Source organism: Culex pipiens, chromosome 2, assembly GCF_016801865.2.
Source record: "Culex pipiens pallens isolate TS chromosome 2, TS_CPP_V2, whole genome shotgun sequence".
Taxonomy (NCBI): domain Eukaryota; kingdom Metazoa; phylum Arthropoda; class Insecta; order Diptera; family Culicidae; genus Culex; species Culex pipiens.
This window is the reverse complement of record NC_068938.1, coordinates 132,746,118-132,768,674: the sequence shown is the minus strand read 5'-3', so window position 1 is coordinate 132,768,674 and position 22,557 is coordinate 132,746,118. Positions and strand designations below refer to the sequence as shown.

The following is a 22,557-nucleotide window of genomic DNA, read 5'->3' as shown; positions in this document are numbered from 1 at the left end:
AAACAAAAATTGTCCACTTTTTTGCAATATAATTCCTGCAAAACCTTATTTCCCAACCCTCAAAAATTAGAACTTAAGGCAGTGCCAACCGGCCTTTGGAAACTTTTATATATTATACCAAAACTACATAACCTATTCCAACTTTTTTAGTTTGTCCATACTCCTAGGCCATTACTAGTACTAGCCTTATCACTTGAATTGCCGTTTTCGCTTTATATCCGAAGAAAAGGTGATTTTTAAAGGGGTGTCCAAATTACCCCCACTGTCCATATTACCCCAAACTCCCCTACGTACCATTGTTGCATGGACAGGGGCGTAAATTGTTTGAGCTTCGACCTGATTATTAGTTGGTTCTAAATCTATCATTTAGAATAAAGCAATATTTGATTAATCAAGAAACCGTTCGGATTGGAAGTTTCATGTTTTTTTCCAAATCTATCAGTCAAAAAAGTCGCAATCAAAGCCACATCCGCTTCGCTTCCACATCCGGCGTTTCCTCCCCAGTGCCAGTCAGTCCAGTGACAATCAAATTTCGCTCGATTCGACCACAAACAGTCGGCATCAGCTACCAGCAGTTCATCGTCTACGGCGGAAATGAAATGCTTTCAATATCCTTTCTCAAGGAAGTCAGTCCAAAGCATCGCCGCCTTTCATCTCGATTCCCCGTCTTTTTGTTGCAGCTTCAATAACAAGAAAAAAGGAAAACATTCCGTGACTGGAAAGCGTGCTGGCAACACTGACTGGCCAACCCCAACTTTGCAGTGGGAAGCACATCAATAGAGATTGTGAGAGTCACTACGGTGAACGCTCGCTGGTTTGATACTTTTTCGTTCGAAACTGATCAAACTGAAAAGTCTCAAACTACCGTGGTCCTACTGTACTTGTGAAAAACCGCGGGAAAATGAAAAATGGCATGTGGAAAGGGAGGCAAAACGACTGTTGCACTTTTCTGGTGCGCTGTTTATGTTAGCAAAGCACCTCGGGGTGTTGGGCCACATTGCTGCCAATTCAACAACATGTCGCATTTGCAGCGAGAGAATGCTAGCAACACTGTTCAAAGTTGAATGTTGTCGCAGTGTAGCAGTATTAAATTCAATTTGTTTTTACTTTTCACTGGTGTGCCACTCCAGAGAAATAGAGAGAGAGAGAACTCGAACAAGACAAATCCGGGGAGGAAATTTAAAATGAATTTTGTTGGAAATAATTCAGTAGGTGGCTGACAAGTAAATTGAATTTGCTCTGTTTGTTGGGATTTCCGGAGAATGGGACAACACCGTCAGCAGGTGATAACCAAGTAATTCTATTTTGGAGACATTTGATTTTATTATTTTGAAATTACAATTTGGAATCTCGATAGCAACCAGATTTACCTTAAAGTCAGGATCGGGAACGCGTCGCTTGAAAGTTCCCACTATCAGCAGAGCACCGTCACCAACGACGATCATTCGACCCTGGGTTGATTGTCTGGAAAGGAAACAGAGAGTAGAAAACATATACTTTTAGGAATTACAGTGTTGATTAAAAAATATGTAATTTTAAATTTTTTGATTCTTTATTTTAAAAATAAGAACGCATGACCAGCGTTGCCACATGTACAGATATTTTTGGCACAGACCAAACACTCAAACTAATTATTTTTACAGTTAAAATACACTTGAGTTGTTTTTGTAAACTGCACTTAAAAGGTAAACATTTTTTGCATCTTTTTACTTGTTTAGTTTTTGATAAAAATGTTTTTCTTTAAAGTTATACTTGATTGAGTGTTTGGTATGTGCCAAAAATATCTGTACGTGTGGCAAGCCTGCGCATGACCAGTAATTTTCGAAAGACTTTTTAACTTATTTTATATTGAAATTGTACCAGTCAAAGAGAGAGCGTTCAATTTCCTGGAGTTACAAAAATTCTGGGAATCGCGATTTTTTCGGGAATTCCCGGAAAAAACTAATAAAAATTGTTTTGATCCTAGTTCAGATTAATATTATGCAACACAATTGTATAGGACAGCAATTTTAAATATTTGTGAGGATCAACAATAACCTGTAAAATAATCGCACAATCAGAAGATTTTTTATCTTGTTTAAAGTGTAGTTACTGCCCACTCTAAAATCTGCCTAAAATCACGACAAAAATATGTTATTTATGTACAATTGTGTACAGGAAAGTTATTGGGTTAGTTAGCAGAGGTTAACAGTAGTTCAAGATACAAAATATGAATTTGAAACAAAATATTATAAAAATATATCATGAGCTCATTTTGAAAATGTTGGCACAATTTTCATTAGCTGAATTTACAATTCTGCTATCCTAATTTGACTGAGATTTTAGAAACAACATTATTCAACAAAAGTTTAGTCAGTAGAATAGTAGAAATCTTTTTTAAAGAAAGATCTATTCTCGGCTTCAGACAATAAACATATTTCAAGTAAACCTAGAGATGAAGAGAGCTGGATAGTTAAAAAAGAACAAAAAATAAAAAGAATTTCAAAATATTGTTCAAATCATTTCCAAAGTGGTGACAAAAAGTTAAGAAAATGTATACAGTCAGTTAAAATCGGAAATTCTCGGTAAATTCGACAAACGGGCTTCAGATCTTTAAAAAAACTCTTTCGTGATTGATTTTGTGGCCACGAAACGCAAATATTAATAACTATAAAAAACATCTTTGACTTTTGTGTCCGAAGTTCTTTGTCATGATGGTTATGCCTGTAGCATTACCACAGCACCTTTTTTTCTTGGGGCGGGAAATTTGTGATATATCTGCTACAAAATTGAAAAAAAAGAACGGAATCGGAATCGGAGTTAGAGTCGGTGGAGTCAGGTCTTTTCAGAAGACTGGAGTTGGAAAGTTGAAGGAAAAGTTAGGTTTTTGTAAGTTTGTATTTTGTTTCGCTGATTTTATGAGAAATTTATTTTGGGAAAATATGAGCAATGAAAAATCTGTCGTCACAGCTTTCCATTTTGTAATTTTTAAGCCAACCTAAATTGGCTAGGACTACTCTCATTATAAATTTGGTACAATTATTTTAATAAAGGAACCACAAAGCCAAGTTTTAACAATATCGGAGCACTTCAGATTTGGGTCCAACTAGTTTAAAGTGGAATTCTCGGGTGAGTTTTCAAAAAGCCGGAAGATTCACCGTGACCTCCGGGACTTATTTTTGTTTTCTCTTAATTGAAACAATATTTCATTTGTTTTAAGTTTAGAACATTTGAAGGACTTGTAGATGAACAATCTCAAGCATTTTTAGAATTAGTTTTTCGTAAGTAGGCCGAATATCGATGTAGAAAGGGCTTTGTTTACCAATGGCTCTTACGTCTTTTTGAAAACTAATCCGAGAATTGCAGATTTAAGCTCGAATCTTACCATAGATTTTGCTACACGATATTTAGTAACGTTTTCTTTTTGTATAAATTATACAGCGTAAAACGGGGTGACTTTGATAGGTTTGAGATTTTTCCGCAAAATGAAGAGTACAAATTACATAAATACGAAATGGAATGGAATCTTACTGATCATATGATCATATGAGAACTTTTCATAAAATTTTGACAAGTTTAAAAAAATAGTTAACTATACTTACTAAAATGCTGATACATAGCATTGTTTTGATCTGCTCATGATGTCATGATTTTCTCAATGAACATGATTTTGAATCGTAAAACAGAATGCATTTTGGGATTCTTCGGACAATGATCTACCAGGAAAAGATAAAATAAGTTTTAAAATAATAAATATTATGTGTTTTTGAAACATAATTAAAAAAAGTCCTGTAAAGATTTTCAGTAAAACAAATTTCATATATTTAAAATGTGGAAACTTTTGATTCATGCTTCGAATTCTGTTTTAAATGCAATATAAATCGAAAATTTCATAAACAAAACTAGTTTTGGTAAATTTCAGGTTGACATGGCTTTTTACAAAAATGACTTAAAATTTAATATTAACATTGATCTTTTTCTTGTAAAACTATATCAACATGCATACATTTGATGTGAAAATAAAGTGTGAACACCTTAAATCTGATTTTAACTAGAAAAGCTGTGATTGTCAAAGTTACCTCGGATGTTGAACTTATTAAAAAAATCAATAAAGTGCAGGGACTCTGTGTGGCCTACCCCAGTACATGTTTTAAAGATAATAATCTTGAGAAACATTTTACCAGTTGGAAAATAATCCAAAAATAAATTGAAATCCTATCAATACCATCCCAGTTTACGGTATATAACTATGGTTAAAGGCGGTGAAAGACATCAATAATTAAATTATATTTAGGGCTAGTGATTTATCACGACAAAAAATTGAAATTACGTGACATGCCAATTACAAAACATTGAAATTTCACGGCAATTTCACGGTACTCTGAAACCTGCTCAAAATAATCGTAAAAATGTATTCTTTTAGCAAAATTATTAACAGAAAAGTGTCAAAAAAGTTAGCAGTAGTTCTAGATACAAAATAATACTCCCTGACACAAATTATTTATTTGAAAAAAAAAAGGATTATTGGATTTATGTTGGAAATTTTTGAAGAATCTCCGTCAGTTGAATTCTAGATTTTTTTAATAGGTCTTACAAACAAATGTAAACATTGAGTGTATCCTGCTTTCTCCAATGAACATTGACAATTTTTTAGGTGAAGGCGGTGAAATAAATGAAATGAAATAAGGTGTGATAGGGAAACACTCAATATTAACATTTGTTTATGGGTAATTCTCCGCCAACTCACACAGCAGTTGCCCCGACCCCTCTTCGATTTGCGTGAAACTTTGTCCTAAGGGGTAACTTTTGTCCCTGATCACGAAACCGAGGTCTGTTTTTTGATATCTCGTGACGGAGGGGCGGTACGACCCCTTCCATTTTTGAACATGCGAAAAAAGAGGTGTTTTTCAATAATTTGCAGCCTGAAACGGTGATGAGATAGAAATTTGGTGTCAAAGAGACTTTTATGTAAAATTAGACGCCCGATTTGATGGCGTACTCAGAATTCCGAAAAAACGTATTTTTCATCGAAAAAAACACTAAAAAAGTTTTGAAAATTCTCCCATTTTCCGTTACTCGACTGTAAAAATTTTTGGAACATGTCATTTTATGGGAAATTTAATGTACTTTTCGAATCTACATTGACCCAGAAGGGTCATTTTTTCATTTAGAACAAAATTTTTCATTTTAAAATTTTGTGTTTTTTCTAACTTTGCAGGGTTATTTTTTAGAGTGTAACAATGTTCTACAAAGTTGTAGAGCAGACAATTACAAAAATGTTGATATATAGACATAAGGGGTTTGCTTATAAACATCACGAGTTATCGCGATTTTACGAAAAAAAGTTTTGAAAAAGTTACTTTTTGCGTTTCTCTTTGTTTCGTCGTCCGTGTCTGTCGCAGGTGACCATGAACGGCCATGATAGATGACGACCAACTTTTTCAATACTTTTTTTCGTAAAATCGCGATAACTCGTGATGTTTATAACCAACCCCTTATGTCTATATATCAAAATTTTTGTAATTGTCTGCTCTACAACTTTGTAGAACATTGTTACACTCTAAAAAATAACCCTGCAAAGTTAGAAAAAACACGAAATTTTAAAATGAAAAATTTTGTTCTAAATGAAAAAATGACCCTCCTGGGTCAATGTAGATTCGAATAGTACATTAAATTTCCCATAAAATGACATGTTCCAAAAATTTTTACAGTCAAGTAACGGAAAATGGGAGAATTTTTAAAACTTTTTTAGTGTTTTTTTCGATGAAAAATACGTTTTTTCAGAATTCTGAGTACGCCATCAAATCGGGCGTCTAATTTTACATAAAAGTCCCTTTGACAACAAATTTCTATCTCATCACCGTTTAAGGCTGCAAATTATTGAAAAACACCTCTTTTTACGCATGTTCAAAAATGGAAGGGGTCGTACCGCCCCTCCGTCACGAGATATCAAAAAACAGACCTCAGATTCGTGATCAGGGACAAAAGTTACCCCTTAGGACAAAGTTTCACGTAAATCGAAGAGGGGTCGGGGCAACTTTTCCCGATTTCGTGTGAGTTGGTAGAGAATTACCCTTATAGGACCTAATAAAAATAAGTCAAGAATTCAATGATTTCATTTTATTGAGGTTTTATAACATTAATTTGTATAAATACCTCCAAAACAAAGCAGGCCCTGAACTTCATCAAAATTAGAATCAATAAAATAATTGCGATAAAGATTTGTTTTGCTTTCCTTAATTTCAGCAATAGGATTTTTTTTGTATTTTAATAAAGTTCACGCAATACTTCATTAAAAGCTGTTTTTTTTTAAATTTAATACATTGCAAAATGGTAAACAAATATGATTTCAATATGTATTATTTTATTGCTCGTCCTAAGAAATAATCAGTTTTGGTGATTATCGTGAAGAGGCCCATAAGATAAGAGCGCAAGCGTTTTTCTTATCCATCGTAGCAATCATGTTCAATTTTCGTAGGTGTCAGGTTTGTTTTCATGTTTGAATGCAGTCGATAGATTAGTGTTTTCTTAACAGAAAAAAAATGGATCTATGTACTTTTTTCTGATGCAGGGATCTAGAGGGACCCCCATTGCCGGCACTTTACCACATTGGCTGATGCAGATTGAGATGCACTTTCTCATCAAGAAGTACATGAGTGTACTCAAAAACCCACATAAGATTGATTTCTAACCTAGTTTCTAACGCAGCCGAATATTTGAAGCAAACAGTCACGTCTCCAGGTGGCAAGATGGTTCAGAGCATCAACGGACCTTTCCATTGATCAACATGTCGTCAACAAAATCAGCCACCCAAGCCAAACTGTCCACGTCGTCGTCAGTAAGAGCCTCCCGGTCGGTGAAGTACGTTCCGCGTGTATTTTTATAAGGAAAAGAAAAAAACTATAAAAAATACAATTTTCAAAAAAAGCATGAATCGATCGTTATCTATCTCTTTTTATTGCACGATTCTAATACGAAATCAACTCAAATCTAATTGAAGTTCTCCAGCGCCATGTACAATAGTTATGAGCCTCCGGTTTGGGTTGTTCTTCATGTGCCAGTGTATTCCAGCATATCTTCTGATGATCCTTGATGGGTTATCTTTCCCTTCTGATAATGTCAGAACCGCGTGAGTCTCCGGAGGAGAGGTCGAGCTCAAGGATCAATTGGAGTGCGATGCCGACCAAGAATTGTGATTGCCTTCACGTCGGGTTGCTGACTGCTCGGTCTCCAGGGGAAGATTTAATGTCAGCGCGCGCATGGACCGGCAGGCCAGTTACCAGGTCATTACGATACAATCACTTCGTCAGTGGTACAATGGTGGAACTTGGAGGTTCCGCGAGTGAAAATCCGTAATGGGTTTGGTCGGCTTAGACAGTGGGAGTCCCGTATTGCTCTCCACATCTAATCTTAAAAAGACCACCTCCATCAGAGAGAAGGGAAAAAATAAATGCCTCCATCATGTCCTCTCCTCGCACCATAAAGTTCAAGGACGACGTCCTTAGGACGCTGGTCTCAACCGTCTAAGAAGATCCCTTCTCGACATGTCCGGTTTAGCAGATACTTGAGTTGCTAATTCGCCAACGAGAGAAAAGCCTGCCCGACAGAGCCAATAACGTCCGTTGCGCGTCCATCCGACCTGGTTCGGAGACTGGATAACACCAAGCTGACCGCGAAGGCCGCAGAACCGCTGCTTCCAGCGCCGAAGATAGACAACTGCAGGCAGGACCAACAAGCCAACACCAGCCAGCCAAACAAGCCCCCACGATTTTCCCAGATTGTCAGTTTATGTCAACATTTTTTTTTTTATTTTTTTTTGTGTTAGCCTACTGAGTTCAATTAATTGGGTGGTGACGCGCGGTCAATTATGTGGCATTGTGTGTGAAAAGAAAAGAATTTTATTTCGTGTTTCATCCTAGTTGGCTTGCCCACAAGCAGAAGAAAATCAGTTCAATTAATTGGGTGGTGACGCGCGGTCAATTATGTGGCATTGTGTGTGAAAAGAAAAGAATTTTATTTCGTGTTTCATCCTGATTGGCTTGCCCACAAGCAGAAGAAAATCAGTTCAATTAGTTGGGTGGTGACGCGCGGTCAATTATGTGGCATTGTGTGTGAAAAGAAAAGAATTTTATTTCGTGTTTCATCCTGATTGGCTTGCTCAAGTCCTTCCTACATCATCGTTGATCGGGAGGCACGACGTCGTGTGAATTGTTGCATTAAAATAAGTTTAAGTATTACTGTAAATGACTGTAGAAAAGTCCTTCCTTTATCATCAATGTCGTCTGGGTAATCGTGATGAAAAATTACATTTATTCAGTATTTAAATACCTGTGCGCGAGTGTTTTGGTGTGCTAATTAGAAAGACCTTCCCATAGCATCGTTGCTCGGAAGGCTCGCCGACGGGTTTGTTATGAAAGTCCTCCCCATAGCATCGTAGCTCGGGAGGCATCGAAAAGCCAATACCTTATCCTACTAACCCAAAAAAAATAATCACGTGATGCTTGAAGGAGATGCTGTGGATTCAACGGTCTCAAGCGGTATCAACAAGTATATAGCGAAAAACTATGTGCTTGATGAGTCTGCAACTTCAACTATCGGACTAACATTCCTCCCTTTCGTTGAACTGCAGGCTTCTTGGGAGGGCGCCGGTATTGACTAATAAAGTCGGGGTCTTCAGGGGTTAAACAGTGAACGGATGGTTGGCTCCCACTGATCATTTTTGATTCATTGTTTAACTTCAGCTGATCTGTCAATAACGGAGTAGCAGCTCATTGGCAGTCAACCATGCTCATGCTCATGCTCATGCTCACATTTTTTTTTGTGTTAGCCTACTTGCTCTTGTCTTTTCTAGGGTTTTCCGTTGCGACGATATCTTTCTGCGGCGATTAGTTGGAGCGCAGGATTCTAATTTTTCTCGAAATTATTAATAATTATAATTTGAATTAAAACACATAATTAATATTTTTAAATATTAAAATGCAATTTGTTCATCGTTGTTTTATATCGTTGATTTATAAAAATAAATTTTACAAAAAAAGGTTCTTTTAATATCTTTTTGGAATTTTGTGGAGTAAAAAAACTATCTGCATATTGTTGAATGAACGATATCTTCAAAAAATAGTTGTAGATCTGATTTGAAATACTTTTTTATTTGTAAAATACTCTTAAAATGCTCGTTTAAAGTCTTTGAAAATGTTTGAATTAAAAAAATGAAGCATGAATGCATTGAGCAGCGATTTATCGATTGCATATTTCAAATTTCGCGGCATTTCACGGTATTTCCCTAATTTCACGAACTGGGGTGAATTTCGCGGATCTCGTGGCTACCGTGAAATCGCGAAAAATCACTAGCCCTAATTATATTCAATTAGATTGTCTTAAAGATGATTATTGGTATTAAAAAGTGAAAAAATGAAAATATAATAATCGTTTTTTCTGCTATGCAATGATTAACATATAAAAGTATATTGTCCGTTTCATTCAAAGGTACACGCCGCGTGGCATTTCAGAATTTGCCATAGACATCGTTGCCAGCGATTTTCTACACTTTTGATGCAATATAAAACATATCTGGCAACAATGCCAGGCGATTCGAAGAAGAAGATCAACAAAAACAAAACGCGCAGTGTGGGATTTGACAGCGCGCATTTGCCGAAAGTGCGGCGCGTCTATTCGAGGCTGGTTTGCCGCGTGTCTTTCTCGGGAATACGCGCAATAGTAAGTATCGGTTGAGAAATGAGTTTCTACATTATTATAAAGCTAAATTTAATTGATATTTACTGCATTGAATGAGAAGGGAAAGCTTTGTTCAAATCATGTATAAGTTTGTTGTTTTTATATTTTTTGGTGAATTTATAAAACAAATCTCTCCAATTTTTAAACAATAAAAATACAACAAGAGAAAACATCGTCTCATCAATCATAAACAATTTCCACCCCTCGTCCAAACAACTCCAACTGTGCCAAAGTGCACCCATAAGCTCGGCGACCGTTGAAAAGTCAAACCAACAAATTGCAGCTTTTAGTGATTATAATATTTCTCGACCCTCGAACCCACCCACAGTAATGCCATCGTTAAAAGTCACCCCCTTATTTCCCCTTCCTCATACCTACTAACTGAAAACAAAACGAAACGAAAGGACAGTTTGGTGCCACGTGGTGGAAAAGCTGTTTTTCCGTGTCTGCGCGCGCGGAAAAAGTCCACGACCGAAAAGCGTCGCCGTCCTCGCACAAAAGACATTAAGCCTAATTAGTATGGGTTAATTACATTATTTTCTCATTTCCATTCATAAGCGCTTGTGACAAAACTGGGTGGTGGGAGGATTTTACCGGTTAATTTTCCGAGAGCGCAGGCGAAACAAACAAAAAATCACAATATTATTCAGAATTTGGTGCCATCGGCGACGACGACGACGACGAAGCCAAGCCTGGAAAATGGAATTAATTTCGATACATTAAATTAATTAGCCGGGTTGAAATATTACATTCCGAAATTGGCTCGTGGTTTGCTGAAAGAGCTCTCGTAAAAGGAAAATTGAGATCGGGGCTTTTGGGAGGGTTTAAGCTTTTGAATTTTTAATTGGCTTTCGCGTTCGAAGCTTGCAGGAGAAAGAGGCACTTTGGGTTTTCCCGGAAACAACAAAGGTGAGGCAATCAGCATTATAGCGCGAATCGAAACGTGACTCTTGTCAAATGGCACACGCACAGCTTTATTGGTTTGGTGTGGCTTTTTGTGCGGGAAAGTTTTTGGATATTTTATGTGGGGCAGTAAGTAGCGAATACTAATTTACTTTATGAGCGTTTGAAGCTGTAAAAACAATAATGTTTACCTAAACTGAAAAACTTTTTGATTTCGCTTCGCTTCGCTTCGCTTCGCTTCGCTTCGCTTCGCTAGGAGACGGTGATTTTAGCGGATTGCAGACTGGATTTCGCCATGTTAAGTGATGATTGTCTAAGCCCAAGTTGCCTAGGAATTGATAACTGGGAAAAGAACCAACTCCACCTGAACCAGATTCTCAACACCATGACAGCCGTCCATTGCCGGCCGCTCCCATCTCCACCGCGCACCAGGGACAAGGAAAGGGATTTGGAAGACGGGAAGTGTTGATGCTCCACTTTTTTCAGAGTATTAAGGGAAAATCTCCACGGTATCCTCAAGTAAGTTTCGCTTGGAGTTGGACGGTTTTTGGGAAGGTAAAAGGTCTAGGATACGCTCTAAGCAAGCGTTGCGACCATTCGCGATCAAAAGCTCAAAAATTCCGACAGGTGGCGCAAAGCATCGAAGAATGACGATTCAAATTTTCGCTGTTCGGTTACATAGGAATGCAAACTTAAAATTGAATTTACAGCTCATAGAACAACTTTTGAGAAAAAATTCAAGTAGTACGATTGTTAACTCTTTGCCCTCTATAAATTAACGCAATAAAAAAAAAAATTTGAAAAAAAATAATTTTGAAATAATAATGTTGTTTAAAATGATAGAGCATCAAAAGTTAACAAAGTATCAGCTCGAATTTTTGCTCAAAAGTTGTTCTCAACGCTGGAATTTAATAAAACAGAATTCGCATACATAACCTTAAAGGGCGGAAATTTCAATCGACATTCTTCGCTCTGTTCTGCTACTCAACACTAGGTGTCGCTGTCGTTTGGCTCTTGAACGGCAATTGGCATGGTGTGTTTAAGGGCTATAGTTTTATTCTCAAGGCAAGCAATCGGATGCTGCTGTAGAGACAATTCCCGTTTAATTACATTGGACTTTGATTATTATTCTCAAGGCAAACATCTGATGTTGCTGTCGAGACAATTCCCGTTTAGTTTTAAATTTTAATCAAACAGTTCAAGCCTAGACAACCGGCTGTGGAAAGCTTGAACTGACCAAAAGAGCATATAACTATGTAAACCACTTGAATTAAACGCGTCCGTTGTTAATATGCGATTTCATTCTCTCTCATTTTAATGAAATATGTAGCGAATTTATCGAATATAGAATGCATACAAGACGCGATTTTAAATAAAACAAAAGAAAACACAAAAAAACGGCCACGCATCTTCGCTCCTTCCACAGAACTAGAAATTAATTATTTTAAAGAAAAACTATGTAAATAATCTAACATGAAATAAATAATGTTGTAAATGCGCGATTCACGTGAATTATGATTCATGTTGAAGGAATCTACCGGTGTTAGAAAAAGGTACACACACACACCCACACACACACAAACGGGCGCGAGCGCGCGCACCTGGCGTTAACACGGAACAAACTCACCGGAGTCATGCTTGATTTTTGAAATCGACAGGAGCAGCTGCAAAGATAGCTACAGATTTTTCTGCCTTTGTACAGATTTTGAAGAAATTGGTTTGGCACCATCGTTGTCGAAAAACGCGCGCGCTCTCTGGTGGTTAGTAGCGGAATCTTATCCCAAACAAAGAAGCAAAGAAAATGCTGGATGACGTAGTTCGTTTCCCGACGAATGCACTGGGATTTAGGCACACGAAATTCCGTCCAAGCACTGAGTATTTCTCTAATATTCCACTATGTACATCACGTATACGGTCTGAACTTTAACAAAAACAAATAATAATACGATAGCACTTGAAAAAACACCAAAAATCAACAACATTTCCGCGGACCGCGACGCGCTTGCAACCGACTGAAATGGCAGTGCTGCCGACCCTCTTCTTCTCCGTCGAATTTTCCGTAGCCACGAAAAACGTCGCCGAACTCGTCGACGATCTTCTCAGCTTCGATGCGGTAGATTCGCATCAGATCTTGAGCTCCTTCCGGCGTCGCTTTAGCTGGAACCATGCTAACGGAGTTGCAGAACTTGATCAGGCCGAACGTGGTACAGACCTTCAGCGACAGCAACGGCCTGTGACTGACGTCGACGACTTGAAGCACGAGAATGTACTTCTTGTTCTGGCACTTGCACGGCAGCTTGACTTGGCCCATAACGTTAATGATGCCACCGCCGAACGCTTGGAGTTTGAACGGAGACGGCTGCAATTGGGTCCTAAAATGAAGCTTAGATTGCTGATATTATTGTTTACAGCGATAAAGCTTATTTTTCTGAGTACAATGAACCTTTGTACGACCACAAAGAGTTTAAAATAGTTTTTTAAATCAATTTTGAAAAATTAACCTCGCGGTCCTTCTAAACTGAAAAACTTTTTGATTTCAACAATAAACTTTAAAATTTCTAAATTTCTAAAAAATAAACTAAATTTGAACGAATACTTTTTGTTTCAATCAATTGTTATAAGATGATGCTTACACGCTTAGAACACCCAAAAATGTTGAGCTGTGAGTTTAAAGTGCTTTTGGAACACAAAACACTTGAATTTCAATCACTCAATTAAAACTTTTTTCACACTCTTTCAACTACTTCAAATTTCACTCATAAAGTTCCCCCTCCAAAAAAGAAAACTTTTATGATTCCCAGTCAGCAATAATCGTCAAACTTCTCCCCCACCCCTCCCCAGTCAAGATAATGTCCCCGACGTCGGGGACCACATCCCGAAACTGCCGCATGTCATCAAAAGTTTGACAACCCGCAGTAATAAATTTATAATTTAGCCATTTCTCAACTTTGGTTCCCCCCCGTCCACCGCGCAGAAACCACGTGCGCGATGCGTGTGACCGAGGACAATTCCCACGTGGCGGAAAAGCTCCCGCCGAAGGCAAACTGGGGTTTGTGATGGTCTGGTGGCGTCGACGACAAGTGCCATCCAGGAAGTTGTTCGTTCTGTGTCCTCGGGAGTGAATGTTTCACAGCTTTTTTTCTGGCACGCTTGTTGAACTTTTTATTTTACGGAAAATGCATGTTTCTTGGTTTCGCCGGAATTGATTGCGACGGTGACAGTTTGTCAGCGTAAAATTGCTTTTTGAACGGTGGACATTTTTGCGTTGTGGGTTTATTTTGGGACCAATGATTGTGAACAAATATTGATGCTTTCTTGAGTGAATGGTATAATTATGAACATAAATATCAAGCCCAATGAATTTTAAAATATAAAAAAAAACGTTTTGCGAAACATTAGAAATGATTGTGTTCTGAAGATAATATAGAGGAACTGTTGTTCGAAAAACTTAATTGTTATGATAATTTCTTTTCGCCTGATGCTAATTTTCGTAAATGAGTTCTGCGAATGGAACTGGTTTCTAGACAAATTTTGAGCGTCCTTGCTCAAACTGCCTGACTTTGCAGGTAGCGCTTCGGCATTCTTTAGCTTCTTCAAATCTGCCGATCCTGCTGGTGAGGACCGCCTCTTATTCTTACCATGAGGCATTTTTTGCAGTTTTTAACACTTTCCAGGAGCTAATATCGAGGGGTACCTCACTGATTGGTGGTCCACAAAGGAATCATTACTGGAATGATTTTTTCCTTCATAAGGGTAATTCTCGTATGTCGTATTAGGGTGTAATATGGTTGTATGGAAAAAATTTAAGTTGTCCAAATTTAGTGGGGACCAATTGGTTTAGACCTCACTTTGCGCAAAGCGATTCAATTTTCGATATAAATTTTTATGGAGAAATTTTTTTTTTGGATTTTGATATTTATTAAATCCACGTTTCATGCTATATCAAAACCGGACCGGACTTATTCGGATGCTCTGGAAGGTGCTCTACAACTTTCCAGACGAGAGTATGGTGCTAGCTATGGTGCTCCTCCCCTAAAAAAGATACAGCGTGTTTAAAACTCGTCTAAAACGTGTTTTTTGCTCGAAAATCACGTTTTAGACGAGTTTTGAGGGCTCTATATCTTTTTTCAGGAGCAAGTTAGCGCCATACTCTCTTCGGCAAAGTTGTAGAGCACCTTCCAGAGCATCCGAATATGAGTCCGGTTTTGATATGGAATGAAACGTTTTGATATGGCGTTAAATCGTCAGTTGTGTGCTATCTTGTGACAACGACCATTAAGTACTTTTCGAGAAAATCGATTTTTAAAGCTTGTTGGTAAATAAGTTCAAAACTATGAATGATGGAGCGAAACTTTTTGAAGCAATTGGTTCGTATACTATCGCTTAGCAAACGCTCCAAGTTTCAAATAATTTGGTTAAACCAGTTAAAATATACAGTAAATAATGTAAACAAAAATCTGAAAAGCACGTGTCACAAGTGTGTTTCGAAAGTAAAATTGTACTACGTGTCACAAGTGTGCACAGAATTCCCATACAAACTAAAATAAGTTCAAATCAATGGTTTAATCGACTTAATCAGTATATTTTTATAAACAAAAGGTTTCATTGCCTTTAGAAAGTATGTGTGTACACAAATTTGTGAAAAACAAGAAAAAAATTCCACATTTTCCAACAACATGTATGACGTGTCACAAGTGTGATCACAAGTGTAATCATTTTGATGATAAATTGGTCTATGTCACAAATCGTTTGTATATTTCTCAACAGGCACTTATTGCCCAAATGAACTTAAAACTGAGACTAAAACTAGAACATTCGTTTTAACACTGATAAAAACTTTGACTTTAACACATCGCGAGACAAACTGACGTCAAAAACAGAGGACACTTTATTGAAGGCTCGCTTCAGTCCGACGATGGCTCCGTTGGCGCTGTAATTGGTACGGCGGAAAGGGATCTGCATGATTGGCGTGTGGCGTAGCTGGCGGGCAGGTGCAGTCAGGGTGATCTTTTCTCGGAGAGAGGGGCAATCGATCCTGTCGGTCAGAACGTCCGAAACTGTCAACGCACGGGCCAGGTCACGACGCAGCTGGAGAGTGTCGAGATGCATGAGCTGGCAGCGGTCTTCGTATGGCGGCAGCTGCTGGGGATTTCTCCAGGGCAGCAGTCTCAGGGCGTATCGGACAAACCTGCGTTGAATTCTCTCTAGCTGATAAACGGCGTTGTTGTAGTGCGGAGTCCAAACCGACGAGCAATATTCGAGCGAGGACCGGACCAACGAGCAGAACAGCGTTTTCAAGCAGTGGATGTCGGTGAAGTGGCGTGTCATACGGATCACCAGACCGAGCTGACGGGATGCTTTGGCAGTGATGAAGGACACGTGTTGCTTGAAGGTCAGTTTAATGTCCAGTATGACACCGAGATCCTTAACGTGATCAACTCTTTCCACTAGTGTGTCGCCAAGATGGTAGTTGAAGAGTATCGGAGAGTGCTTCCGGCTAAACGTTATCACCTGGCATTTTCCGGGATTAAGGACCATGTGATTCGCCTCACACCAATCAGCGAACTTATCCAGTTCGCGTTGCAGGGCTTCGGCATCTTCGAGACAGTCGATCTTGGCGAACAGTTTGAGGTCGTCTGCGTAGGAAAGATGAGGTCCTCTCAGGGTGAAGTTGGCGTCGTTGAAATAGAACAAGAACACCAACGGACCGAGGTGGCTGCCTTGACCGATTCCAGAGGTAGCGTCGAAACTTTCGGAGAGTGTGTCCTCGATTTTCACCCGCAGCGAGCGTCCCGACAGATACGACCTGAACCATGTCAACAGGCTGCCACAGAATCCGAGCTTCTCGAGTTTGGCGATAGCAATACTGTGGTTAATCTTGTCGAAAGCTGCCGACAAATCTGTATAAACGGCGTCAGTTTGAGAGCGATTGTCGAAGCTATCGATAACGAACTCGATGAAGCACAGCAGATTCGTGGCAGTGGACCGTTTTGGAAAGAATCCATGCTGATCGCTGGATAATTCCTGGCGGCAATGGGCAAAGATTGGACCAATCACCACCAACTCGAACAGTTTCGAGGCAGCACAGAGGGCAGAGATACCTCTGTAGTTCTCGATGTTCCTTCGATCGCCTTTTTTATGCACGGGGAACATGAATGCCTGCTTCCATGCACACGGGAACTTTCCGGAGGCGAGGGATAGCCAGAACAGGTGCAAGAGGGGCGATACCAGCGCGGACGAACATCGCTTCAGCAGTGTCGAGGGTATTCCGTCCGGTCCAGGGGAGCTGGAATGTTTCAGTTTAGTTATCGCAGCTGATACGGCGTCGTCATCGATGTCAATCATGGGAAGAGATCGATCGCAACGGGGAACGCTGTTGGCAGCAATTTGGATCTCGTCGTCGGTGATATGTTCGTTTGTAAAAACACTCGAAAACTTTTTGGCGAACAGCCTGCAGATTTCTGCAGTGCTCTCAGCTTCCTCGTTGGCCAATCGCATGGACGAAGGCAGCTCGGATTCTTTGCGGTTCTCGTCGACGAATTTCCAAAACTTCTTCGGGTTGGCCTTCAGCTCACGCTGCTTCTTGCGCTGGTAGCTTGCCATACAACTGCGACTCAGACGCTGGTATTTGCTGTTCATTCTCAAGTAGTACTCACGAAGGGAAAGTGTTCCACACCTGGAGAAGATCTTGAAAGCGGCTCGCTTCTGGGTTTTGAGGTTGCAAAGCTCCGGCGTTTGCCACGGTAGGTGAGTAGAATTACGCTTCCTGACCTTAGGAACGAAATGGTCGATGTGATCTCGCAGGATTGATGAGAATGTATCGACCGCGGCGTCGACGTCAACAGAGTCCAATACACTATCCCAGTCGATGTTGCGCAGTGCCAGAGACATTTCATCGTAATCAGCACCTCGGAAATTGTAGCATACGGTGTCCGGTCGGTCTCGAACAGCAGAACTGTGACAACCGTCGATGGTGACAACGAGCGCGGGGTGGCGATGGACGATCTTAGCAAGCGGGGCCGGGGTAACGATTAGCGTTGGGGCGAAATCTTGTGCGCTCACAAAGCAAAGATCGAGACGGCGACCGTCTTCGTTCTCAATCAACCGTCCCCTAACATGACAGTTTTCGTGAGTTGCGCGTATCCACCGACAGATGGCAAGTGGACCTCGTCGGAGTACGCCCATCAAATACGCAACTCAAAATTTGCATAGGAAACTTTTTCCTCGTGACGGCTTTTGTGGCACGCTCACTTCAACAGTTCTAGACTAATATTTGAACGTGGCGTATCTCTAAACAAGTTTTTAAAGAAAATGATTCCACATTGCTTATTATGTCGTTTTAAACCAAAACAAGGCAAAAACTATATTTAATTAAACTATTCGCCATTTTCAAAAATTTGGCTAGATAATATCGAAGGCCGCCATCTTAGGCCCACTGGGCCCACAAAACGGGGTACGCTCAGTTTGTATGGGAGCTGTCAACATGCTCCCGGGTTGTTCTCAATATGGTTGATCTGCTGCAGAGTGGCCAGGTTATATCCGGCCAAAAGATCACGCGCGCAGGGATGGAATTGTGAGCGATCAGGATCCGGGTACAAGAAACCGTTACGGGAAGGTGTCCAGGTCAGTTTCGGCAAGTTGAAGTCCCCTACGACAACGATGTCGTCGATCGGGCGCGTGCGTTCTGCAATAGATGCTATCGAATCGAGATGGATCTTATACAGGTCCTTGTCGTAAATGCGATCCGGGGGGAAGTATACCACACAGAGGAAAAGGACACGATCAGACAACTTCAGAGACACCCAGACCTGCTCGACTGCCTTCCAAGCGTCTTGGTCAATCTGGCGTGGCTTGAAACAGCGGCGTGCCGCGACGAGGACTCCTCCTCCTTCCACTTTCCTGCTGTTGTTTGGTCCACGATTGCAGCGGAAAACTTCGTAAGCCGGTCCAAAGACCTGCGACGAAAGCGTGTTCTCTTTCAGCCAAGTTTCCGTCAGGGCGATAAAGTCGAAGCATTCTCCTGAGCTGGCGTGAAGGTAGTCATCAAGGTTGCCGTTCATGCCACCAGCATTTTGGTAATAAAGATGGCAATGCTGAATCCTCGAGGAAACCCTAGCTAACGAGCGAGGATGGGTGAGCGGTGCGTCGGAGGATTGCTGGGAGCTGGAAGGTTGTGAAGCATCAGGGAGCGTCGACTGAACGGAAAAACGCGAATACATGCCTGGAAGCGCGTTTTGGAAGACCCGTTCTCTAAAGCCGTACACAGGGCCGGGACGACTTTGATGTCCGGAACTAGATACGTCGCAGCAGAGCGGTGGCGCGACTGTGACGGGAGAGTCGGGGTCTTCCATGATGCGGGGGTTCGTGCGTCCCGGGTCAGCAGTGTCCGACGGCCACCTACTTGGTGACGGGTTGCGGTAGCTGCAGCTCAGTAGATCGCGATGTACGGGCGTCGTCCGATCGTCGCTAGAATGCAGGCGGGCATCAGGGTCGAAGACGCGCAAAGTGAGGACTAAACTGCCCATGATCGCATAAATGTCCCATATGCATTTTCATCGTTTTTGAGTTAATGATGCAGTTTGGTTCAAAATCGTGTGCTCTTTCAGAAAAGCATATAACATCCAGTACTTTGTTCTAGAAATCAGGAGGAAATCCAGTTTTTTCACGAAAACTTAACACGTAGCCTTATGTGTGGGACAAACTTCAAATGCGTTTTTCTCAGCTTGCTGTTTTTGCATATGGGACATTTATGCGAACATGGGCAGTAAACCAATCGGTCCCAAACTTTGGGGATGTTGAGGACCCCAACAGGAACTGAAAAAGTGCTGTGCTGGAAAATCGATGTTGATATTACACCCTAATGTCGAATGTCTCGAGTGTGCTGACCACATCAGGTGTCCGATGAAGATATATGTTTTCCCTACACAGAAAAAAATCAATTCTCGTAATCGTGAATTAAGTTCACGAATGTGAGAACCACGAAGGAATTTATTCATGAGTATGGTGCATTTGCACCATAAACGTGAATATATTCATTCGTGGTTCTCGCATTCGTGAATTTAATTCACGATTTCGAGAATTGGTTTTTTTCAGTGTATAGGAGCAGTTCTCTCAGATTTCGGTAATTTGTTTTTTTTTTGTATTTTTAAATCTGACTGAAACTTTTTTGGTGCCTTCGGTATGCCCAAAGAAGCCATTTTGCATCATTAGTTTGTCCATATAATTTTCTATACAAATTTGGCAGATGTCCATACAAAAATGATGTATGAAAATTCAAAAATCTGTATCTTTTGAAGGATTTTTTTGATCGGTGTCTTCGGAAAAGTTGTAGGTATGGATATGGACCACACTGAAAAAAAATGGTAGCCGGTAATTTTTTTTGCTGATTTTTTATTCAACTTTTTGTCACTAAAACTTGATTTGCAAAAAAAAAGCCAACTTTTCAGAAATACCGCAAAAAACCATTGACTGAGTTATGATTTTTTTAATCGATACTGATTTCTTTTTTAAATCGAAATATTGGTCGCAAAAAATTTTCAAATTCATTTTCCGATGTAAAATCAAATTTGCAAAAAGTACTTAAGTGATTTTGATAAAGTGCACCGTTTTTATGTTTTAGCCAATTATAGGTAACTTTTTTGAAAATAGTCAAAGTTTTTATTTTTTTTTTAATTAATGCACATGTTTGCCCACTCTTGAAAAAAATACTTTTGAAAAGTTGAGAAAATTATCTATATTTGCTTTTTTGAACTTTGTTGATACGACCCTTAGTTGCTGAGATAATGTCATGCAAGTGATTAAAAACAGGAAAATTGATGTTTTCTAAGTCTCACTCAAACAACCCACCATTTTCTAATGTCGATATCTCGGCAACTAATGGTCCGATTTCCAATGTTAAAATATGAAACATTCGTGAAATTTTCCGATCTTTTCGAAAACAATATTTTCAAAAAAATTAAATCAAGGCTAACATTTCAAAAGGGCGTAATATTCAATGTGTGCCCCCTCGGTCATCGATTTTTTGCACAACCTGAAAATTTCTGAAAAGTTGACATTCGATATCCTCTAATACATATCATAAAACGAAAAAAAATAGTGTTTTTTTTGCAAATCAAGTTTTAGTGACAAAAAGTTAAATTAAAAATCATCAAAAAAAAATTACCGTTTATCTTTTTTTCAGTGTAGTCCTTATCCATACCTACATTTTTGCTGAAGACACCAAATCGATCAAAAAATTCCTTCAAAAGATACAGATTTTTGAATTTTCATGCATCATTTTTTTATGGACAGCTGCCAATTTTTTATGGAATATTATATGGAAAAACTAATGATGCAAATGGCTTCTTTGGGCATACCGAGGGCACCAAAATAGTTTCAGTCAGATTAAAAAATAGAAAAATTAAAATTCCTGAAAAATACCGTTTTCGTAGAGAATTGCTCCTACACAGAAAAAATGATGGTAATATTCATCAGGGAAAGGTGATTGATTTTGTGTCAAAAAAAATATGATGAATTTTACCCCAGAAAATGATTAATTTTCATCAGTTTTTGATAAATATTCGTCAGGTTCACATATTTACACATGTTTTATGTAATATTACTCAAAAACGTTACTTAATCCATCCTTAGGTGGTTGGCGCCTTCCTCACATTTAAAGAGTGATATCCAAAATGCAAAAAGTTCGTAAATAACACTTAAGTGCTTATAACTTTTGATATTTTGGACGCGTTAGAAAGGTCTTTTGAATACCTATCCAACGATAGGTCGCATGAGAGATCCGGACAGCATTTTCATCAAAATATCTGAGATCCGGCATCCAAAAAGCGTATAACTAACACTTATGTGCTTATAACTTTTGATAGATTTGTCAGATCTTCAATGTCTTGGACGCGTTGGGAAGGTCTTTTAAATACCTTTCTGAAAATGTATAGCATGACGGGTTTTCTTACAAAAACCACCCTTTTTACAATCTTCCGGAATTTTGTTAAAATCGTTTTTTTAGCATAACTTTTGAAGTACTTAACTAAACTGCATAATTTTTAATAGCGACTTATGGGACCCCAAGACGGATCGAATGAGGCCAAAACGGACAAAATCGGTTCAGCCAATGTCGAGATAATCGAGTGACAATTTTTTGATCAACATCCCACCACACACACAGACATTTGCTCAAAATTTGATTCTGAGTCGATAGGTATACATGAAGGTGGGTCTAGGAGGTCTAATTGAGAAGTTCATTTTTCGAGTGTTTTTAATAGCCTTTCCTCAGTAAAGTGAGGAAGGCAAAAAGAGGTAATATTCAACCTACCAAATTTTCAACATTCCAAAATTCTACTTTTTTCTGTGTAGATAGTACTATTCAAAATAGTGTTAATAGTTCAACTTTGCAGTACTGTTTTTTGTGGAAAAGATCTTTGTTTCGTCTTGGCTGTCAGAGCAAAAACAGTTGACATTTTCAAGGCGGAATTACAAAAAAAAAATAATAAAATTATCATGTTTTGCGAATTCAGAAACATTTCCAAGAAACTCATCAACGACTTCAACTTCAACCTTAAAAGCTGACCTGATTTCAACAAAAAAGAAATCAAAAGTTCACCCACATTCTGACACACCAGCCTCGACCATAAGAAATAAAAATTGTCACCATCCAGCGAAAAGTTAGATTTAAAAAGTTCGTTCCCAGAATTGCACAAAAGCTCGTTCGGCGTTGGTTCGTTAGACTGTGTGTGTGTTTGTGTGTCTGTTTGCCCCCACCTTTTCCAGCACTTCTCACCACGTGCCTTCAAGGTAAATTGTTTGCGTACGATTTACGACTGTTTTCTACTATTTTTGCCCCACAATCTCCTCTCCACTTGACTTTTTTTTCAACCTTCTCCGGTTCCTGCTGGCAATCAGAAGCTCAAATCGTGTGTAAGTTCAAGTTTTTCTCACCCAAAAGCA

At 39.3% G+C, this 22,557-nt stretch overlaps 1 protein-coding gene across 2 annotated transcripts in view; it reads right to left on the bottom strand.

The window, feature by feature from the left end:
- LOC120425007 (uncharacterized) overlaps window positions 1-22,557 on the bottom strand; it is a 157,116-nt gene that overhangs the window by 11,409 nt on the left and 123,150 nt on the right. For both annotated transcript variants that reach the window (XM_052708584.1, XM_039589382.2), the window contains one exon: window positions 1,371-1,464. In XM_052708584.1, the coding sequence (XP_052564544.1) occupies window positions 1,371-1,464 (94 nt within the window). The remainder of the gene's footprint in view (window positions 1-1,370; window positions 1,465-22,557) is intronic.